General features: G+C 39.7%; 1 protein-coding gene across 3 annotated transcripts in view; it reads right to left on the bottom strand.

Moving 5' to 3' along the window:
• Positions 1-21077, bottom strand: part of abca7 (ATP-binding cassette, sub-family A (ABC1), member 7) — a 98880-nt gene that overhangs the window by 27595 nt on the left and 50208 nt on the right. For all 3 annotated transcript variants that reach the window (XM_062028468.1, XM_062028470.1, XM_062028469.1), the window contains 9 exons: positions 20554-20655; positions 15508-15697; positions 10613-10707; positions 10292-10324; positions 10105-10210; positions 7096-7182; positions 6811-6980; positions 4135-4312; positions 1570-1685 (listed from right to left, as the gene is read on the bottom strand). In XM_062028468.1, the coding sequence (XP_061884452.1) occupies positions 1570-1685; positions 4135-4312; positions 6811-6980; positions 7096-7182; positions 10105-10210; positions 10292-10324; positions 10613-10707; positions 15508-15697; positions 20554-20655 (1077 nt within the window). The remainder of the gene's footprint in view (positions 1-1569; positions 1686-4134; positions 4313-6810; positions 6981-7095; positions 7183-10104; positions 10211-10291; positions 10325-10612; positions 10708-15507; positions 15698-20553; positions 20656-21077) is intronic.

Here is a 21077-nt window from a genome sequence, read left to right as displayed (position 1 = left end):
CCACTATTAGTCCATCCACCCATTCATCCATCTTTTTTTCTACCGCTTGTCCCTGTAGGTATATTTTGTATGTTCCAGACAACAAGCGTCCTCTAGGGTAGACATTTGATTTTGGTCTTTTTATTTTGTCGCAGTTACAGGAGCTCTCTGCTGTCTTTAAGCACCGTCTGCAAAAAAGTTAGTCAAAGATTATTTTAAGAATCTGCTTCAATATGCTGTTGTTTGTACTGAACTCGCGGGCCACTAGATGAATACCCCAAATGATGAAAAACAGAGGACCTAAAATGGAACCTTGAGGAACACTAGTAGTAGAACTAGACAAGTTGAATTGTATTTGTAGTTACCTGTTTTTAACTCTCTCTATCAAATTACTTGAATGTTATTGAGTTTGTGGTGGTGTTTCTGACTTTTCTCTGTTTTGTGTGAATGTTTTGTCATTTGATTGTATGTATACACAAACCTGTCTGCGGACTATAGGTGGAAATTAGCCTTCGGCTAAAACCTGGCATATTTACCTGGCATATTTACATATTAGTGTTGTCCCGATACCAACATTTTGGTACCGGCACCAAAATGTATTTCGATACCTTTCGATATTTGTCTAAATAAAGGGGACCACACAAAATTGCATTATTGGCTTTATTTTAACAACATTTTTTACAGTACCTTAAACATAGGTTTCTTATTGCAAGTTTGTCCTTAAATAAAATAGTGAACATACAAGACAACTTGTCTTTTAGTAGTAAGTAAACAAACAAATGCTCCTAATTTGTCTGCTAACGTATGCAGTATCATATTCTGTCATTTATTATTCTATTATTTTGTCATAACTATTAAGGACAAGTGGTAGAAAATTAATTATTAATCTACTTGTTAATTTACTGTTAATATCTGCTTACGTTCTCTTTTAACATGTTCTATCTACACTTCTGTAAAAATGTAATAATCACTTATTCTTCTGATGTTTGATACTTTACATTAGTTGTGGATGATACCACAAATTTAGGTATCGATCCGATACCAAGTAGTTGCAGGATCATACATTGGTCATATTCAAAGTCCTCATGTGTCCAGGGACATATTTCCTGAGTTTATAAACATAATATAATTTTTTGTTTTAAACGAACGAAGATGTTGTGATGCCAAAAAATATCGATGTAGTTGGTATCATTACAGTGGATGTTAAGTGTAGATCCACCGAATAGTACCGGGGTGCTTTGAGGAACGCCTAAGTTATGTAAATCTCAAGTTAGGACCCCAGCGTTCTGTTTGTTATCAAAGTTAAAATGCCAATGCAAATATCTGCCAATATGATTTGAGTGGTCCAAGTTCCTCTATACAACAGGAACACTCTAGTGTTTTCTAGGAATTTGCTGCAAAAGTTTTGAATTGAACTGAGTGGCCGGTATGGTGTCATTCACAGGCCGGATTTGGCCCCCGGACCGTCAGTTGAGTGACCCTGTGCTAAACTAATCAAACTTATGGAAGCCTCTGTGTTAGATTTGATCCTACTGTGATATTTTAGTCTAGACTATTCAATTATAGTGTTTGTATGTCACCTGAACGCACCCATAGAAGAGGAGGAGCAGGACAAGAGCTGGCAGGTTGGTTGCTGAGACGTAAGCCTGTTGCTGGAAACAGATGAATATCACCACCACCATGATGGCTGGGACAGTGTAGTTCAGCTGAAGCAAGGACAAAACATCAAAAAAGGACAATTATTTATTGTTTTCTTGAACAATGAATATTGATGTAGGGTCTTACAAAATTTGCTGGTAACTGGTGTTTTACAACAATACATTTTAAGACAAACAAAAAACACATATTTTTAGTATAAAAATTACCAACAAAATTTTAACCTAAAATCATCAGCACGTAGGTTGGGTCTTGGGCGCAGTTGGGTGTTACAACAGGACAATGACCCCAAACACACGTCAAAAATGGTAAAGGAATGGCTAAATCAGGCTAGAATTAAGGTTTTAGAATGGCCTTCCCAAGGTTCTGACTTAAACGTGTGGACAATGCTGAAGAAACAAGTCCATGTGAGAAAACCAACAAATTTAGCTGAACTGCACCAATTTTGTCAAGAGGAGTGGTCAAAAATTCAACCAGAAGCTTGTGGATGGCAACCAAAAGTGCCTTATTGCAGTGAAACTTGCCAAGGGACATGTAAGCAAATATTAACATTGGTTAGCCTGTATGTATACTTTTGACCCAGCAGATTAGGTCACATTTTCAGTAGACCCATAATAAATTCATGAAAGAAGCAAACTTCATGAATGTTTTTTGTGACAAACAAGTTTGTGCTCCAATCACTCTATCACAAAAAAAAAAGTTGTAGAAATTATTGGAAACTTAAGACAGCCATGACATTATGTTCTTTACAAGTCTATGTAAACTTTTTGACCACGACTTTAAAAACCTGCACTGGAATAAAGTACTTTCCCCATGGTGGGATAAATAAAAGTCTATCCTATCTTATATCCAATTATATGTATAGTGCATTTACATTGACATCACTTTTTTTTTCACCGCTGAAGGTGCATGGGAGAGAAGCTGCACTACTCAGCTCAAGATGCAAAAAAATGCATAATAAAACAAGTTTTTATTATATAGGATATATGTTAGTAATATATATATTCTAACTGAAAAAACAAACTTTATAAAAAATACTAAATGACACCAAAACGCATCAATTTAATTAGTTTTAATCAGCACCCTAAGTCATCCAGTAGCTATATAATTATAAATGGATGTTACTGAATTGACAATGCGTTTAATATTTTTAATTTTTGACCATCCAAATCAAATATGCTAAAGCGTACACATAAGAAGGCGGGTTCTCTGGCTATCGTGTGTCTTTGCAGCGCGAGCCCACCTGTCTCACAGCCGTTTGTGGAACTGTGTCAGTTTGTGCATCCTTTTCAAACGTGCTAAATAAAACGCAAAAAAGTGCTACCAAAACGGTGCTTAGTGTTGATAAATCTCATTGCGCGTGCTGTATATTTGCATTTTCGCCTCCAAGTATTGAGGGTATTTTGATAATCAGCATATGCTCTGCATATTAATGAAGACAGAGACGCAAAATGATACAACATGAATGATAAATAAAACAATGACACACAAGTTGAGTAGATCAGCTTCGCAAGGTTGCACATGTTTTAGTACATGCAGACCTTTAGTAAATCAGGCCCAAAAGTTGTTGTTCATCCCCCTAATATTAAGGCTCAAAGATGTAAGGTTCTGGATCATCATTTGTCACAAAGTAATTGTCTCTCACAAAGTATGCCGTGAGTAGTAGGTTTGTTGTCGTTGGAGGGAACCGTGGTCCACACATGCACGTCGCTGATCACGTGACCGTTTACGCTCATTTCCACAAAATGTCTTGGGAATCTCCGTGAGATTTACATTATTTTGATCATATCTATTTATTTGCAAACTTTGTAAGTCTTCGTGTTGTAAATCAGAAATATATGATAATCGCTTCAATATAGAAGCAACTTGTTTTTCCATTACGCTTGCACTTTAATAGAAAGCACACATATAATGTAGAATCTATCAATTGATTCCATTGCGCAAGAACACATGCATGCACACGCACGCACACAAAAACAGCTGTCTTATTAAAAGCCTCTGACGCGTCATGGCTTCATAAATATTTGTATCAAACAGAACTCTTAATATCACAAATACCGTCAGGGTGGTTATAACAACAAGCGAAACAAAGTTTCATCTATGGATTATTAATCACATCCAGGAAAGTAAAAGAAGCTGTTGTAGCATGCATACACACAATACATCACCATGCTCTACGTTCACATGAGAAACACTGCCTAGATTGATATGACATTTTCAGATTTAAAATGTTATCTTTTTCACGGATTTCAATTACATTTACAAATGTTAGAAAAACTCCAAGTTACCCAATTTTCACACAACCAAGATAAAAAAGGTGTCACGGCTAAGTGTGCCTCATTTGTGATGAGGTCATCTTCACTCCAGACTTAAGCACTTTTAATTAACGCGAGATGGGCGGTCCGCAGGCTGCATGAGAAACGTGCTTAATTTCAAGCACATAAAAAAACACTTAAACACAAGCGGGAGAATAGGGCCTTTTGCGTAGTTTTTACTGACCAAGTCCCAGGAAAAGTTTGCCACCCAGTAGAGGAATGGTTTGACACCACTGACAAACTGGAGGTGTTTGGCTTTACTGGCTCGCTCCTCAATCAGGAAAAGGACAAAGCTGGCTGGCACAAAGGACATGGCAAACATCACGCAGACAGAAATCAGAACATCCACTGATGTCGTCTTGCTGATGAAAAAAAGAGCAAAGACAAATTAAACACATTCTTTTATTACTGCTTATCCCATCGATAGTCCACAGACAACTGTTATTCACACCTATGGGCAATTTTAAGTCCTACACTAGCATGCATGTTTTTGGACTACGGGTGAAAAGCGTAACACAGTTTCTGAGCACTATAGAACATGCAAACTAGGGATTGACTACTACAGTGACTGAGTCGCTCGACAAGCATCCGTCCGCAACACTCGATGCATTGGCTTATTCAAGGAGCGCTGTAATGTTCCGTGACCCAATCAAATAACAACACAACAGATATGATGACAAATGGGAAAATATTATTTAAAGGCCTACTGAAACCCACTACTACCGACCACGCAGTCTGATAGTTTATATATCAATGATGAAATCTTAACATTGCAACACATGCCAATACGGCCGGGTTAGATTAGTAAAGTGCAATTTTAAATTTCCCACGAAATATTCTGCTGAAAACTTCTCGGTATGATGACGTCTGCGCGTGACGTCACGGATTGTAGCGGACATTTTGGGACACCATTGTGGCCAGCTATTAAGTCGTCTGTTTTCATCGCAAAATTCCACAGTATTCTGGACATCTGTGTTGGTGAATCTTTTGCAATTTGTTTAATGAACAATGAAGACAGCAAAGAAGAAAGCTGTAGGTGGGAAGAGGTGTATTAGCGGCCGGCTGCAGCAACACAAACACGTAGCCGGTGTTTCACTGTTTACATTCCCGAAATATGACAGTCAAGCTTTACCATTGGCCTGTGGAGAACTGGGACAACAGAGACTCTTACCAGGAGGACTTTGAGTTGGATACACATTGGCCTGTGGAGAACTGGGACAACAGAGACTCTTACCAGGAGGACTTTGAGTTGGATACGCGCTACCGTGAGTATGCAGCTGCGGCTTCCAAACATTTGATCGCTTGCCCGTACGTGCGTGCCGCTATGTGCATGTCACGTACGTAACTTTGGGGAAATATATGTGCTGTATGAACTTTGCGGATGTGAACGGTACTTTGGGCTGTGGGATTGAGTGTGTTGTGCGGGTGTTTGATTTGTATTGGCGGGTTATATGGACGGGAGCGGAAGGTGTTTGTTATGCAGGATTAATTTGTGGCATATTAAATATAAGCCTGGTTGTGTTGTGGCTAATAAAGTATATATATGTCTTGTGTTTATTTACTGTTTTAGTCATTCCCAGCTGAATATCAGGTCCCACCCGCCTCTCACAGCATCTTCCCTATCTGAATCGCTTCCACTGCCCTCTAATTCTTCTCTCACTTTCCTCATCCACAAATCTTTCATCCTCGCTCAAATTAATGGGTTAATCGTCGCTTTCTCGGTCCGAATCGCTCTCGCTGCTGATGGCCATGATTGTAAACAATGTGCAGATGTGAGGAGCTCCACAACCTGTGACGTCACGCTACTTCCGGTACAGGCCAGGCTTTTTTATCAGCGACCAAAAGTTGCAAACTTTATCGTCGATGTTCTCTACTAAATCCTTTCAGCAAAAATATGGCAATATCGCAAAATGATCAAGTTTGACACATAGAATGGATCTGCTATCCCCGTTTAAATAAGAAAATCTCATTTCAGTAGGCCTTTAAGTAAAGAAGAACAGGCAGCAGCTCACACATTGTCATACTTTCTGTAACATCAAGGAAGAAATTATGACAGCCAGCTTGAAAAATGTCTTAACTAGAAACTACGTAAAGGAGTCCGGAATTGTTTTTATTTAAATATTCCCAATATTCCAGGGTTCCTCACAAGGAAACTTTAGAATGAACTGCTATAAAATTGTATAACATTGAGTAGATGGCAAGTCATTGTGATGGAAGAGAAATCCCATACTTTTACAAATTTTACCAGATTTTCCATATTTTGAAATTAAAATGTTGATGCTCCTCTAACCCGCAGCATTAGATATACGTACGTAATAAAATCACCTGATGTTCATTGATGCTAAATTAACCACAACAATAGCACCGCATTAAAATGTTATGTCACTACTTGCACTGAGTTTCCTAAAATAGAATGATAAAAAAACAACTTAAAGACTTGTCCAGAAGTTTATTAACATATACTAGTCATGTTTAACAATTTTTTACAGCAAATAAATATTGGCTCCAAATATCGGTTATCGGCCTCCTGGACTAATAATAATCGGTATTGGTATCTGCCTTGAAAAAACTATATTGGTCGATTTCGAATGCAAACTCCACACAAAGTAATCCGAGGTGAGAATTGAACCTAGAACCTCTTGGCTGTGAGGCAGATGTGCTTAACTTTACTTGCACTGTGATGCCCCCTAACTAAATACACCATAGGGGAAAACAGTATACACCATAGGGAAAAAAACAGTAAGGCAATAATTTTTCTGATTTGGATTCTCTCACCTAAAAGGTTGATTTCTACTAATCATATGGGGACGAGAGTGTACTAACAAAGCCAATAACCATCAATTGACTCAGAAATACTCACATGACAATTTGGGTAAGCTGCGCTTTGGTGAGGTTTAATGGATGATTGTAAGCAGTGATGCCATATTTTTGTTTCTGTTGACCAGGTGGCAGGCCGGCTCGGAGAATGCCGTTGTTCATCACATTAACAAATGACACCATCGCATGCCAACCTTTGTTATTGAACCACACCTGGATGCAGAAAACACTGTAGTCAGTAAGACAGAAAGTTGTTGATGTCTGTTGGTCACTTGTTTTGTGGTGTTGGTCTTTCTTGAATGAAATAAATCAAAACGAATAAAACTACCTTGACATTGCTTTCAGTGTTAAGTCGTTCCACAAAACCAGGTAGCTTGTCTAAGAATTTATCCAATGCGCCATTCAATCGCTCATCCTGTGAAGAAGAAAAAAAACGCGTGTTACAGTGGACAATTTATTTTGGGTAGAGACGGAAAGCACAATGGGTGATAATAAATGATTTTTTTAACCATTATTAATTTGTTAAGATGGTTTTCCTCCATTTGAGCATATATTTGGATTATTTTATTTTCATTTCATATTGTCGCGAAGGAAGTATTGTGTAGAGATGCGCTACATTTACTCCGTTACATTTACATGTTGTATACTCGTCAGAGTAGATTTAATGCGACACACTTTACTTTTACTTGATTATTTTTGTGCAAGATAAATGCTAGTTTTACTCTGTTACATTGAGTTTTTGTTCGGCTTTACTCCGAGCTCCTCCAAATTGACAGAGGTTCTCACTCCATCCACCACCTGACGAAGGAAACTAATTTCGGCTGCTTTTACCCGTTATCTTGTCTTTCTGTCAGAACCCTACGCTCATGACCAGAGGTGAGGATAGGAACGTAGATCGACCAGTAAATTGAGAGCTCCGCCTTTCGGCTAAGCTCCTTCAATCGATACAGGATCCGCATCACTACAGACTTTGCACCGATCCGCCTGTCGATTTCACGATCCACTCTTCCCTCACTCGTGTACAAGACTCCGAGGTACTTGAACTACTCCACTTGGGGCAAAACCGTGCCCCAAGTGGAGTAGTTCAAGTTTAGGTATGGCACTCCCCCCTTTTCCGGGCGAGAACCATGTACTCCAACTTGGAGGTGCTGATTTTCTTCACACGCAGCTGCGAACTGATCCAGTGGAAGCTGAAGATCTTGGCCAGATGAAGCCAGCAGGACCACACTAACTGCAAAAGGCAGAGGCCTAATCCTGCAACCACCAAACCACACCCTCAATGCACTGACTGCGCATAGAAATTCTGTCCGTAAAAGTTATGAACAGAATCGGTGACAAAGGGCAGCCCAGACGGAATCCAACCCTCACTGGAAACGCACTGCCAGCAATGCGGACCACCACAATTAGGGGGTCTGATATTTTCTGAGCACGCCCAACAGGACTTAGTCCACAAAGTACATGTAGACTGGAAGGGTAAACTTCCATGCACCCTCGAGGACCCTGCCGAGAGTATAGAGCAGGTCCACAGTTCCACGACCAAGACGAAAACCACACTGCTCCTTTTGAATCTGAGGTTCGACTATTCAGCATAGCCTCCTCTTCAATAAACCTTAAAAGGGAGGCTAAGGAGTGTGATACCACGATAGTTGGCACACACCCTCCAGTTCCTCTTTTTACAGAGAGGAACCACCACCCTGGTCTGCCAATTTAGAAGCACCGCCCCTGATGTCTATGCAACAAACCAAGACAGCCCCACAGCATCCAGATCCTTAAGGAACTACAGGCGGATCTCATCCACACCCGGGGCTCCGCCACCAAGAAGCTTTTTAACTACCTCGGCAACCTCAGCCCCAGGAATAGGAGAGTGCACCACAGAGTTCACAGGCACATAGTATTCCCACCACCAATCCACAACATCCCAAATAGAAGTTAGCAACACACCGTCCCCACCATACATTGTGTTCCACTTCCACTATCTATTTTTATTAAACCTTTTTGTGTTTATTTAATTCGTGCTGTCTCAGCCTCTGCATCCGGGGTTCACAAGTAGAACACCGTAACAGTATACCTTGACTACAATGACAACAAAACCTTTGAACATGTGTAAAGGACGCTAACAGCTGCAGCTGTGAGCCTGAGTACATGTTGGTAAACCTCACTCCCTGGCACCTTAAAGGGGTCATATTATGATTTCTGTTCTACATTTGAAATACTTCCTTGTGGTCTACATAAAATGAATGGTGGTTCTTTGATCAAAATTTTTGCATAGATTATTTTTATAGACCGTTTAAGATGCTTCCTGACAATCTTTTCAGGAAGCGCTGTTTTGTGGGCTGTCTTATTTACGTGCCCCCACTTCGAACTAGTTTTATCCCCGCCAGCCATGTTTAAGTTTTTAGCGCTTCCATATCAAGTCTACTGACAGATTAAGTTTAAACTATTTTATATTAGATATGGCAACAGCGGAGGATGCATGTGCATGTACAAGCCAGTCTGTCGCACCGTAAGAGGATAGGGTAAAAGAAGAAACGTATCGACTACAGCGTCTGACTCCAATGGCAGACTTGCGCAAAACTCTTCCGATAAAACATTACCATATATGGAGATATCCGCTGACGTCACACTTCAAAAAAACATCACACATTGAGCAAATTCCAAACGGCTCTTTGGAGGAAGTATGAAGGATTTATAAATATCTCCACGCCGCCATGGTTTGATTTAAAATGTTTGGGACTTCTACAGATCCCAAATACACAAAAACAGGTGTAATAGGTAAGAAACGTTGGTTTTGCATAATAAATCCTCTTTAAGAATTACGCTGCACAAGCACCCAACAGCTCAGGCTTTTAGCTTGTTGGCTAGCGCCCTCAACTCTTAATTTGTGAAACCTGGTGCAATCCTAAAGCAGCGTAATGGGGGCGGATCCAAGTGGGTTACAAATGCGCAATTTTTTCCTCCGGTGGCTATCCCCCACGACCCCAAAAGGGACAAGCGGTAGAAAATTGATGGGATGGGTTGTAACAGCAAGGTTAAAACTGCCATGCTTTTATTTTTAAGCTTATTTTGCAAGTCTGCTTCCTGTCACTCTAATTAGCGATAATGAGGATGTGGCCAATACAACATGTGTCGATACATACAGAACAGTTTTCATATAAATTATACTTCAGGGTTTGAAATTTTATATTGAGAAAAGTGGTCGACTTTTTTATAATAACATGTTGGACCAGGATTTGATGAGTTGTTTACATACAGTCATGAACAGGTCAGCGACATAAACAGGATCCACTGTACAAAACCAAAGGATGAGAAAGACAGCAGGGAAAAAAGCATGAAGTACCAATTGAACAGGGTAGCGCATTCTGATTTTCCTAATGGAATCTTGGACAGAGAGTTCCTGAGGCGAAGTCTTGATGGTATTGCCTCCCAGGGAGAAACCTCCGTACCTGTAACATAGCGGTTCCAATCATTGCCACACATGAACAGAATATGTTTGGTCTTATCAAGATTTTATCCCAGCAATTTACCTAAACTCATTCACCCATTTTTTGGTCTTCAGGCTGTGAAAAAACACATAATTTTTTTATAACATTTTACTTCCACAAAACTGTTCACAAATTCACACAATACACACAATTATAGTAACATTTAAAGCTGTGTTGGTGATCTATCGGAATATTTTTCTTGGTGGGAAATAAAAAATGATTGCTGCCTGTAAATAAAGATTATAACTTTTTAGCAGGTCAAATGTCATACGTTAACAAAATATCAACACATAAAAAATATTATGCATGATTAATTAAATTCAAAGTGAAAGTGAAAACTCCAGCTGTTGTTATTTGAAATACCTTTTCTTAAGGATCTGTGGGTAGGTCTTCACCAGGTAATCTGAGATGTTATAACTTGTCAGATTTTGGAGGATGTCACCAGTCTGCCTCTTGATCTGAAATCCCATATAAAGTTCAATATATTTTCGTGTGACACAAAAAAAGTAGGAACTGCAACACAATTAGAAATTTGTACATACATTCAGAGAGATGCCTGAGCTGAAATAAATACATGACCTGGAACAGTAATTATACACGCAGGGACTGATCTACTAAGATCCAAATACCACGTGCTAAACAGCATGTGCAAACTATATATGGTGTGTTCTATTAATGTGTGTTGCGTGTGATTTACTAAGACTGTGTGTACAACTGATAACAAGCGCAAAAGTGTTGCAGGCCGCCCTATTTTAATGAGGTTTTTGCATGTACTATGCGGCTTTCACCATGGGCCGAGTAATTTACTGCACATTCATGTTATTATGCTGCGACCTGTGGCGTTTTGCTATTTTTTGAAACATGCAGCAGATATATACCACTTTTTCTGGGCATTTTAGGAGCAGTCTTGCAATGCAATCTACAATGGAATACACCTTTTTAATGTGCTGGAGGTGCGCCGTAGGAGATGCTGGCACTAACTGCGAGCATGTGCTGGAATGTTCTGGACTCCAAAAAATGCAAAAAGCTTTTTTTATGGCAGTGAAAAAAATGACACCACCAGCAGACGTTGCATCAATTATTTTTTTGAAATCAGCTCCTTAAGTCATCCAGCACCAGCAGCTATACAATTCCGACCTGTTATTGCTGAATAGACGATGTTTAATATTTCTATTTTTGAAAGGCCATATAAGGTGACAAGCATACATAGGATGGAGCTTCGTTTCTCACAGCCATTTCTGCGTGACTGCACGTCCTTTCTAGACTTACCAAATAAAGACGCAATACAGCGGCAGTTTTAATTTTGATAATAACTTAGCACAAGCAGTGTAATTTATGTTTGCATTTTCTCCTCCCAGTTTTGATAATCAGCCTATATTCTGCACATTTATGAAGACAAACACGCTAAATAGATTGCACACCATATTTTCCCCACTTAACGGACGCAATCCTCTGCGCACAAGCTTAGTAGATTAGCTCTGCGTGCGCTATCAATTCTGCACGTGTTTTAATATACGCAAACGTTTGGTAGATTAGGCCCAGTGTTTTCTAGTCAGTAGACAAATAAGATGCAATGCTGAAATGCAAAATAAATCCATTTAATAATGCCTTTAATGGTGGTTAAAACATCACAGCCTATTGCAGAATCCAGATAACATACAAATATGTGCTTTATGGTTATGAGCAGCATAGAAATGATATTAGTCAGTTTTTTCTTTCTTTTGTAATGTGCATAGGATCAATGACAAACGAGTCCGGAGCCACAGATGGTCCCTGTGCCTTACTTTGAGCACCGCTGCTGTAGAAGCTAACTGTTTATGGCCACTATAGTCCTAGTACTGAAGTATATTTGTTCATCCTATGGTCACATATGAGACGCGAGTCATCTTACGTCAGCGCCGGAAGTAGTAAAATCAGCTGTTTATCCGGCGGGCTTTTCCTGTCATAAAAAGGGGATAACAGGGAAGTCTTTCTTTAGCTGCCACCTTGTTTTATCATATATTACTGCCTTGGCACATGTCAATGTTTACTTTTGTATACAAGTTAACACATTTCACCACCTGCAGACGTTGCATCAATTATTATTTTATTTTTAATTCAGCTCCTTAAGTCATCCAGCACCAGCAGCTATAAAATCCGTACTTTGGAGCAATGTTCTAGTATTTGGCTTATTAGCTTCCTGTTGCAGTCAAGCAATGGCGATGATGACGACGGTAGTCCAGACTGTGCAGTTGCAATTTCACAGTGAACGGAAAATGTAAGCAGCTCACAAAATCCAAATCCAAAATCCAACTTAAACTCTATACAAAATAAATAAAAAAATTATTCTGTATAAGTGGTCACACAGATAAGGCAATTATGACATCAGCTGTGACGTATTAAGGAGGAAAAGAAGGTGCGGTGCATCAACAATCATTTTATTGAGCAAAACTGATTACTGTCGGTCGTAACTACAGCAAAACAACATCAGCAACAAAATTGCTTTTTGACAAATCTGGTCACTTGTCACACCTTATCGTGGATTTTGCGTGTCCCTATGATCCTAGGACAGGGGTGGGCAATTAATTTTTACCGGGGGCCGCATGAGCAACCCGAGCACTGCTGGAGGGCCACATCGACAATATTTCAATTAAATTTTGCTCAATATTATTTTTGATATATACCGTAAGATAAATAATAATAATAATAATAATAATAATTAATAATAATAGTAATACTTCAACATAGTGTGTTTAACAGCATTCCATGACTAATATAAATAAATTAACATTAATAATAAATGACAGTAAAATAAGCACACGTATGACTGAGGAGTCATAGTGTAACTTTGTGTGGTGTTTTAGTTGTCCGACTTTTTGTGTGGCCATACACGCACCAGTGGTTTAGTGCTATGCGTGTTGGTGACAGATGACAAGTTGGTTTTGGCCTGGTTTGTACGGCAGAAAATGACTAGTTTTTCCAGATAGAAGTGTTTTACTTATGTTTTTGGTGTGGTTCTGGCCGAATATAAACAGTTTTGCTCAATAAAGTGATCGATATAATTCCTGTCCTCGAAGCATCTCGATAGACGTTACAATAATTGAACGGTGTTCAATTGAACGGTGTTGACGAACACCGTTAGGGCCGCTTGTTGTCACTGTCACTCAATGTTGCATTGCAAAATTACATAGAATAAATATGTCTATTTTGTTTAGAATTCAGATGGGATTTGATTTGGTGCGCGGCATATATTTGCTGCGCGCAGCAGACGCTAGCAGTGCGCAATTGCGCAGGCACGCACCTTATAGGGAACGTTGCATGGCAGTCCATGTCTTGTTGAAAACACGCCATTCTTCATCAACTTTTCTCTTTTTAGCGTCTCGGGTGTAAACCGTGCATCACTTGTCGCTGCATGTGCACCTTCACTCGCAGGTTACACACGGACACACGCCCATAAAGAATAATTTTCAAAATAAAAGCAGCACAGTTGTATTGCGCGCACGACATAGATGTTTTTTCAACTTTATTTTGTAATTAATGATTGCAGCTGTTCACATTCACTCACAATCACGCACACGCATATGTCCACACGGAAGTAATACAAATAACGATTTTCAAAACAAAAGCAGCACCGTTGTATTGCCCACTCGACATAGATACTTTTTAAAATGTATTTTGTAATTTATAATTGGCCTCACGCGGGCCGGACAGGGACGCACAAAGGGCCGGATGCGGCCCGCAGGCCGCAGAACGCCCAGGTCTGTCCTAGGAGCTACAGTATGTTGTCCGGAGGTTTCTTAAGTTAAGTTAAAGTTAAAGTACCAATGATTGTCACACACACACTAGGTGTGGTGAAATTTGTCCTCTGCATTTGACCCAACCCCCTGTTCACCCCCTGGGAGGTGAGGGGAGCAGTGAGCAGCAGCGGTGGCCGTGCCCGGGAATCATTTTTGGTGATTTAACCCCCAATTCCAACCCTTGATGCTGAGTGCCAAGCACGGAGGTAATGGGTCCCATTTTTATAGTCTTTGGTATGACTTGGCCGGGGTTTGAACAGGTCCTAGGTGAGGGACCAGACAAAGAGCAGCTCGAAGACCTTTATGAAGAAGCAAAAGCAAGGACTCATATTTCCCTCGCCCGGACGCGAGTCACCGTGGCCCCCCTCTGGAGCCAGGCCCGGCGGTGGGGCTCAATGACGAGCGCCGGGTGGCTGGGCCTGTCCCCATGGGGCCGGAGAGGCAACGTGGGTCCCCCCTCCAATGGGCTTACCACTTATAGGAGTGGGGCATAAAGGTCGGGTACAACGTGAGCTGGGTGGCCGCCGAAGGCAGTCTGACCCTCAGCTACAGAAGCTGGCTCTTGGGACGTGGAACTTCACCTCGCTGGGGGGGGAAGGAGCCTGAGCTGGCGTTCGAGGTGGAAAAGTTCCGGCTAGATATAGTCGGACTCACTTCGACTCATAGTAAAGGCTCTGGAACCAGTCATCTCGAGAGGGACTGGACTCTCTTCCCCTCTGGCGTTGCACGCAGTGAAAGGCGACAGGCTGGGGTGGTAATTCTTGTTGCCCCCCGGTTCAAAGCGTGCACATGTTTTTGCTATCAGTTTTAAAACAGTGTGATTTTTGTTTTACTTGCACCATCCATCCATCCATTTTCTACCGCTTGTCCCTTTTGGGGTCGCGGGGGGTGCTGGAGCCTATCTCAGCTGCATTCGGGCGGAAGGCGGGTTACACCCTGGACAAGTCGCCACCTCATCACAGGGCCAACACAGATAGACAGACAACATTCACACTCACATTCACACACTAGCACATTTAAGTTAAATGCTACATGTTTACCTGTGGACTATCGTGAGCCAGGACACTTAGTTGTTTTGCATATAAGTGCTTGATTGTTAAATGCGATAAAATACCCACTACCAATTTGTTGAGTGGTTAATTGAACATGAATTTGCAATCAGAGGTGTAATAACTTATATAGCTTATTGTATTGCACCACACACCATCAAGAACACTGAAAACAACAACATTGAAGGTGGAAATTAATGGGGCAGAGTGGCTCACACCAATATTCTTTTAGGGGGCCCAGAATTCCTGATTAGAGCAATCTGATTATATGCTACGTAATTGCGTTGAATGCCATAGAATCATTGCTACGTCATCCCTTTTCCTATGTCTTAAAAAAAAAAATCAAAGGTTTCAGAACCAAAAACCCAGTAAGTATTCAAGTTAATTCATGTTTAATGCGTGTAAATTATTGAGAATGTGACATCATACTCGCCTGTGGTGGCGGAAGTCCACCGGCCCCCTGCGGACATTCAGGGAGCATCCGTCTGACAACGTCTGTGCTGCATTGACAGTCAGGAGTCCTCTTTTTGGTCCAGTTGCCTCTATTGAACATTTGTAGAATGGAGTAGGACACCTGAGGCCGTATGAACAAACGTCCCTGCTGGCTGTCACACTCAAGTGTCCTGATGCGACATGTGAGAGGGGTTACATATTGTTTACATATTATCCAATACTGCCACCCAATTAATACTTATTAAACGGTTTCAGTCAGGGCCAGCCCCTGGCACAATCACTCTATGCGGTTGTTTGGGACCACAAAGAATGTGGTCCATTCAAAAGCCCATAAAGATAATTGCTAATATCGTTTCAAACTGCATCATCGTGACATAATTACGTCCGTATTTCTAAAACGACTGTGCTATTTAAGTTCATATTGTAGCTTGTATTGTACCAAAATATATAGTGCCTGATCTACTAAAGGTTTGCTTGTACTAAAACACATGCAAACTTGACAGCACACGGAAAGCTGATCTACTAAACGTGTGCAAAGTGGATTGCGTCTCTTAAAGTGGCTGTTTGCAACATTTACACAGATGCCTAGAGGCCGCTAACTTTGCAATGTAGTTTAAGCGTTATATCCCGCCCTCTTCTGGCTTCTATGACGTACGAACGTAACACATGCACGCGTAATAGCATTGGGTGTTGTTAGCTAATAATAGCGATTTGGATAGTTAGCTTTGGCTATCATTGAATGTATATTCTATCACAATTACAACAAGACTGCAAATTGTTTGTTGCTTCTTTTGGACTGCTATGTGTATGTGTGCACGCACAACCTGTACGTACATGTTGACGAGACCGGGTGAGTGACCGCCATAAACACCAATCATTTTATTCAGGCCGTTAAAAAAATGTGTTACACAAACTTAGTTATAAAAAATATAGACAGTTTTAACTTGTATATGTTCTGTTAAACCACTAATGGTAACGTAAGCTAGCCAATGGTGTTCTTATTAGTGTTTTTGCTTGTTACTGAGAGCAAGTTGCAAACAGCCCCTTTAAGTAAGCTGAATAAAGAGTGCTATTTATTTAGAATGTCTGTCTTCATAAATGTGCAAAATATATGCTGATCATCAGAACACCCACAATTCTGGTAGGAGAAGATGCAAATATATTATACAAAATGCGCAATGTGATTTATCAACTATTATCACAGAGCATTGCGAGCATTATTTTGCATTTTATTTGGCACATCTGAAAAGTACATGCAAACTTAGAGTTCTGCACACAACTGTGAAAAAGGATCGGTGCTCGTACTGCAAAGACAGATGATGGATAGAGAATCCTATGTCCTACGTGTGCGTGTGTCAACATATCTGAACATATTGTCTATTCAGAAACATCCTTTCATCATTTTATAGCTGCTGGATGACTTAACACTGTTAAAATAAATTCAATCGATGCATTTTGGTATCTGCTGGCGTTTTTTTTTAACGGCGTTCGTTTTTTTCATATACAATATAAGATATATTATTACCATATCTTCTAAACAAAAAAAACTTCTTTCAATATGCATTTTCTTTAGTTTCGCAGTCAGTTTCGCAGTCAGTGCCGCAGCCAGCGACCAAGAGTCTACTGTGTCTTTGCAGGTTTCAACAAGTCAAATTTAAGACTTTTTAAAAAAAAACATAATGAATATAATTAGAGACCATTTCACATTCACACGGACACAAAATTACAAAGATATAAAGGACAATCAGAGGGGCAGAATGAAATGTAAATATATGAATTCATTAATTGCTCTTTCAGATTGGAAAACACAATGGTTAAACGAAGTAAATACACCACAAGCCTCTATTGTAAACTAATTGAAAACAATATTAGCAAACATCATAACAACCCATTTTACAGATTTGCCATTGAATAGTTTTCTTGCAAATGGTGCAGTGAGCTTCATATCAAGTGTTTTCATGTAACAACAACAACAACAACCAGAAAGACAGCAGTGGTAGAGGAAAGAACAACAATACATCGTCTGTGAAAGTTAGCATCTCTGTGCTAAAGCTTAATAGTTAACTGTTGCAGTGTTTTTGTGGCATTCAGAATTGACCAAACCGATAAAAACATCTACAGAACTACTACTTTATCTGACAGAATGATTTTCTAAAAAGAAAGAAGGTGATTATGGCTTGAAACCCTCAAACAGAATTTGGATGTGAATAATGTGGATACAATTCAAATTTGCTCAGCTCATTTTGTATCTAATATGTATGAATATATTTTACCTGGTTTTTGTGACTTTTGGAAAACCTTTGCTAATAAAGACATGCTTTTATTTTAAGGGGAACTGCACATTTTTTGGAATTTTGCCTATTGTTCACAATAATTATAAAGGGCAAAGTGACGTATGTATTTGTTTTAATGCAATCTAACTTGTAAATAAATGTAAATATAAGTCAGCTTATAACAGAGTCAATGTAAAAAGTCCTCTATTCAGCCCATACATCCCTCTAAAATAACATTCAAAAATCGCCAACAATACTCCATTTATATTTTGTGATTTGAATATTAACCATGTATTCGCGGTATTGGTATCATAAGCGCTAACGCAGACAAACATGATCAGAGGGTGCTAACAGCTTGTGCTGGCTGGATTTACATCAGCGGCAGCGGTGAGCTGTTTGCATGCATCAGAGCTTGAAAGTTTATTCTAAATCATAAATAACGCCTCTTACCTGGATAGTAAAAGGATGACGACAAGTTGGTCAACTTTAGCATCCAATTTAGATCCAAAAATGGCGAGGAAGACACAAAGAGACGCTTGGTCTGCGCTTGGTTAAACCCTCTTTTTTTCTTTGCGAGGAAAATTAGTCATTCTTAAGCTAAATTGGAATATATGAACATCCTAGCAGTCTGCATCCTAATGGCATTGTACAGGTTTTAGAATGGCCTTCCCAAAGTCCTGACTTAAACGTGTGGACAATGCTGAAGAAACAAGTCCATGTCAGAAAACCAACTAATTTAACTGAACTGCACCAATTTTGTCAAGAGGAGTGGTCAAAAATTCAATTGCCAGAAGCTTCAGGATGGCTACCAAAAAAGTGTCTTATTCCAGTGAAACTTGCCAAGGGACATGTACCGTATTTTTCAGAGTATAAGTCGCTCCAGAGTATAAGTCGCACCGGCCGAAAATGCATAATAAAGAAGGAAAAAAACATATATAAGTCGCAAATTTTATTGGATAAAACCCAACACCAAGAATAGACATTTGAAAGGCAATTTAAAATAAATAAAGAATAGTGAACAACAGGCTGAATAAGTGTACGTTATATGACGCATAAATAACCAACTGAGAACGTGCCTGGTATGTTAACGTAACATATTATGGTAAGAGTCATTCAAATAACTATAACATATAGAACATGCTATACGTTTACCAAACAATCTGTCACTCCTAATCGCTAAATCCCATGAAATCATACGTCTAGTCTCTTACGTGAATGAGCTAAATAATATTATTTGATATTTTACGGTAATGTGTTAATAATTTCACACATAAGTCGCACCCCGGCCCAAACTATGAAAAAAACTGCGACTTATAGCCCGAAAAATACAGTAACCAAATATTAACATTGCTGTATGTATACTTTTGACCGAGCAGATTTGGTCACATTTTCAGTAGACCCATAATAAATTCATAAAAGAACCAAACTTCATGAATGTTTTTTGTGACCAACAAGTATGTGCTCCAATCACTCTATCACAAAAAAATAATAGTTGTAGAAATTATTGGAAACTCAAGACAGCCATGACATTATGTTCTTTACAAGTGTATGTAAACTTTTGATCGCGACTGTATATACTTACAGTAAATAATTTGCTCCGTTTTGCACAGGATGTTCTGTTGTTTACCCTCTGCAGTGCAATACCCCAGGTGTCATCTTCCAATTGTACTCCCAATTCACTCTCCCAGTCTGCCCTAATCTTTTAAACATTTATGCCCTTGAGAGAGGCAATACAGTCCTTAATTCTTGAAATTAGTTTATTTGGGTTAAAAGAGCTTTCCAGCAGCTTGTCTAATGTGGACATTGGAGGTGTATAAGGGAAATTGGGGTCGTTGCACTGCAGGAAATGATGGATCTGAAAATACCGGAATAAACTGGATCGAGGGAAAACATATTTAAGTGACAGGTCTTCATAGTTTGCAAATGTGCTATTTATGTATACATCTTTAAAACTACAAATACCTAGCCGTTGCCATCAAAGGAATTCTAGATCTGATGTTACAGGAGGTAAGAGATGATTATTAAGTATTGGGCCGATGTGTAGAAGAGCTTTGATCCCAAAACTCCGCCTGAATTGAGACCATATTCTGAAGGTATTTATCACAACTGGGCTATTACTGAAGTCTGAAATAGTAAGTGGGAGATCGAAGGTCACCAGGGCCTGGAAAGATGTAGAGATATAGGATGTGGCTTCTGAGTGGCACCAGGTTCTGCCCATTTGTACTTCATTTGTCTTGCTGTGCATTTTCTGTTTTCAAGACATATTGCTTTAAGTTTTCGGTCTTGACGCTTTGATGTTTTCCTTGGTCTACCAGTATGGGTGCCTTAAACAACCTTTCCATGTTATTTGAACTTGGGAAGGTTTTCAAAAATTTTTAACAACTGAATAATATCCTCCAAGTCTGGTGATTCCATAATTCTTTTAGGCGTTGTAGCACAAAAATAAGGCACCAATAGTAATTTATTTTTTTGGTGTGGACAATACCATGCAAATCGCCAATGGTGCTATTATGGAACCGGGTTTCGGTACCCCTTAGTCAGGATGCTACATTACTTACATCTGGTCTGGTTACTACTGTTAACGTCAGTACCGAGTTGCAGAACCTATCCCTACATGTGAGTGGAGGAGGCAGCAATTTTTTCAAGTTAAGAACCTACTACTTTGAGCCTAATACTAATCAGAAATGATTACTATCTTACTTTAAGGCACATGCCATAATTATTTGTGTTTTTGTGAACAGTAGTTGTCTTACATGTTATTGTCTTCGTCCACCATACACTTGGTTCCAAAACCTGGCTTGTCGATCAGAGCTTCCAGCAGGTTCTCCAAAGCTGGATTTTCAGGAGCATCATTGCTGCAAAAATGTGACCAGAGGTCAGAATAACATTAGTAAGGTGTCCAAATAGAACATATTGCCAAGCTGATTTTATAGTGGATGTCGCCAGTGTGATCTCACAACTTTGCACCTTTCAATTAAAGTATGAGTGTAGTATCTGTTTAAGTCATAATACAGTACGCTGTAAAATGTCTTTATCAACTGTTACAGCTTTGGCAGCAGTAGCTCAAACTTTGGTGTACCCTTGAGCAAGGCACCAAATCATCCCCAACCTCAGCTCACAGTTAAAGTGTGTGCTTCCCCTCACTCTGACATCTACGCATGCTTGTATCTGCAACTCTGTATAAAAGAATACAAGCAGTAATAAAAACTGGTTGAGCTTGCCACATATTCTAGACATGTGGGTCCACACTTGTGGACAGGTACATACCCAGCTGCAA

Source organism: Entelurus aequoreus, linkage group LG19 (genome assembly GCF_033978785.1).
Source record: "Entelurus aequoreus isolate RoL-2023_Sb linkage group LG19, RoL_Eaeq_v1.1, whole genome shotgun sequence".
NCBI lineage: Eukaryota > Metazoa > Chordata > Actinopteri > Syngnathiformes > Syngnathidae > Entelurus > Entelurus aequoreus.
Note: the sequence above shows the minus strand (reverse complement) of the source record. Positions and strands in the feature narration are given on the sequence as shown.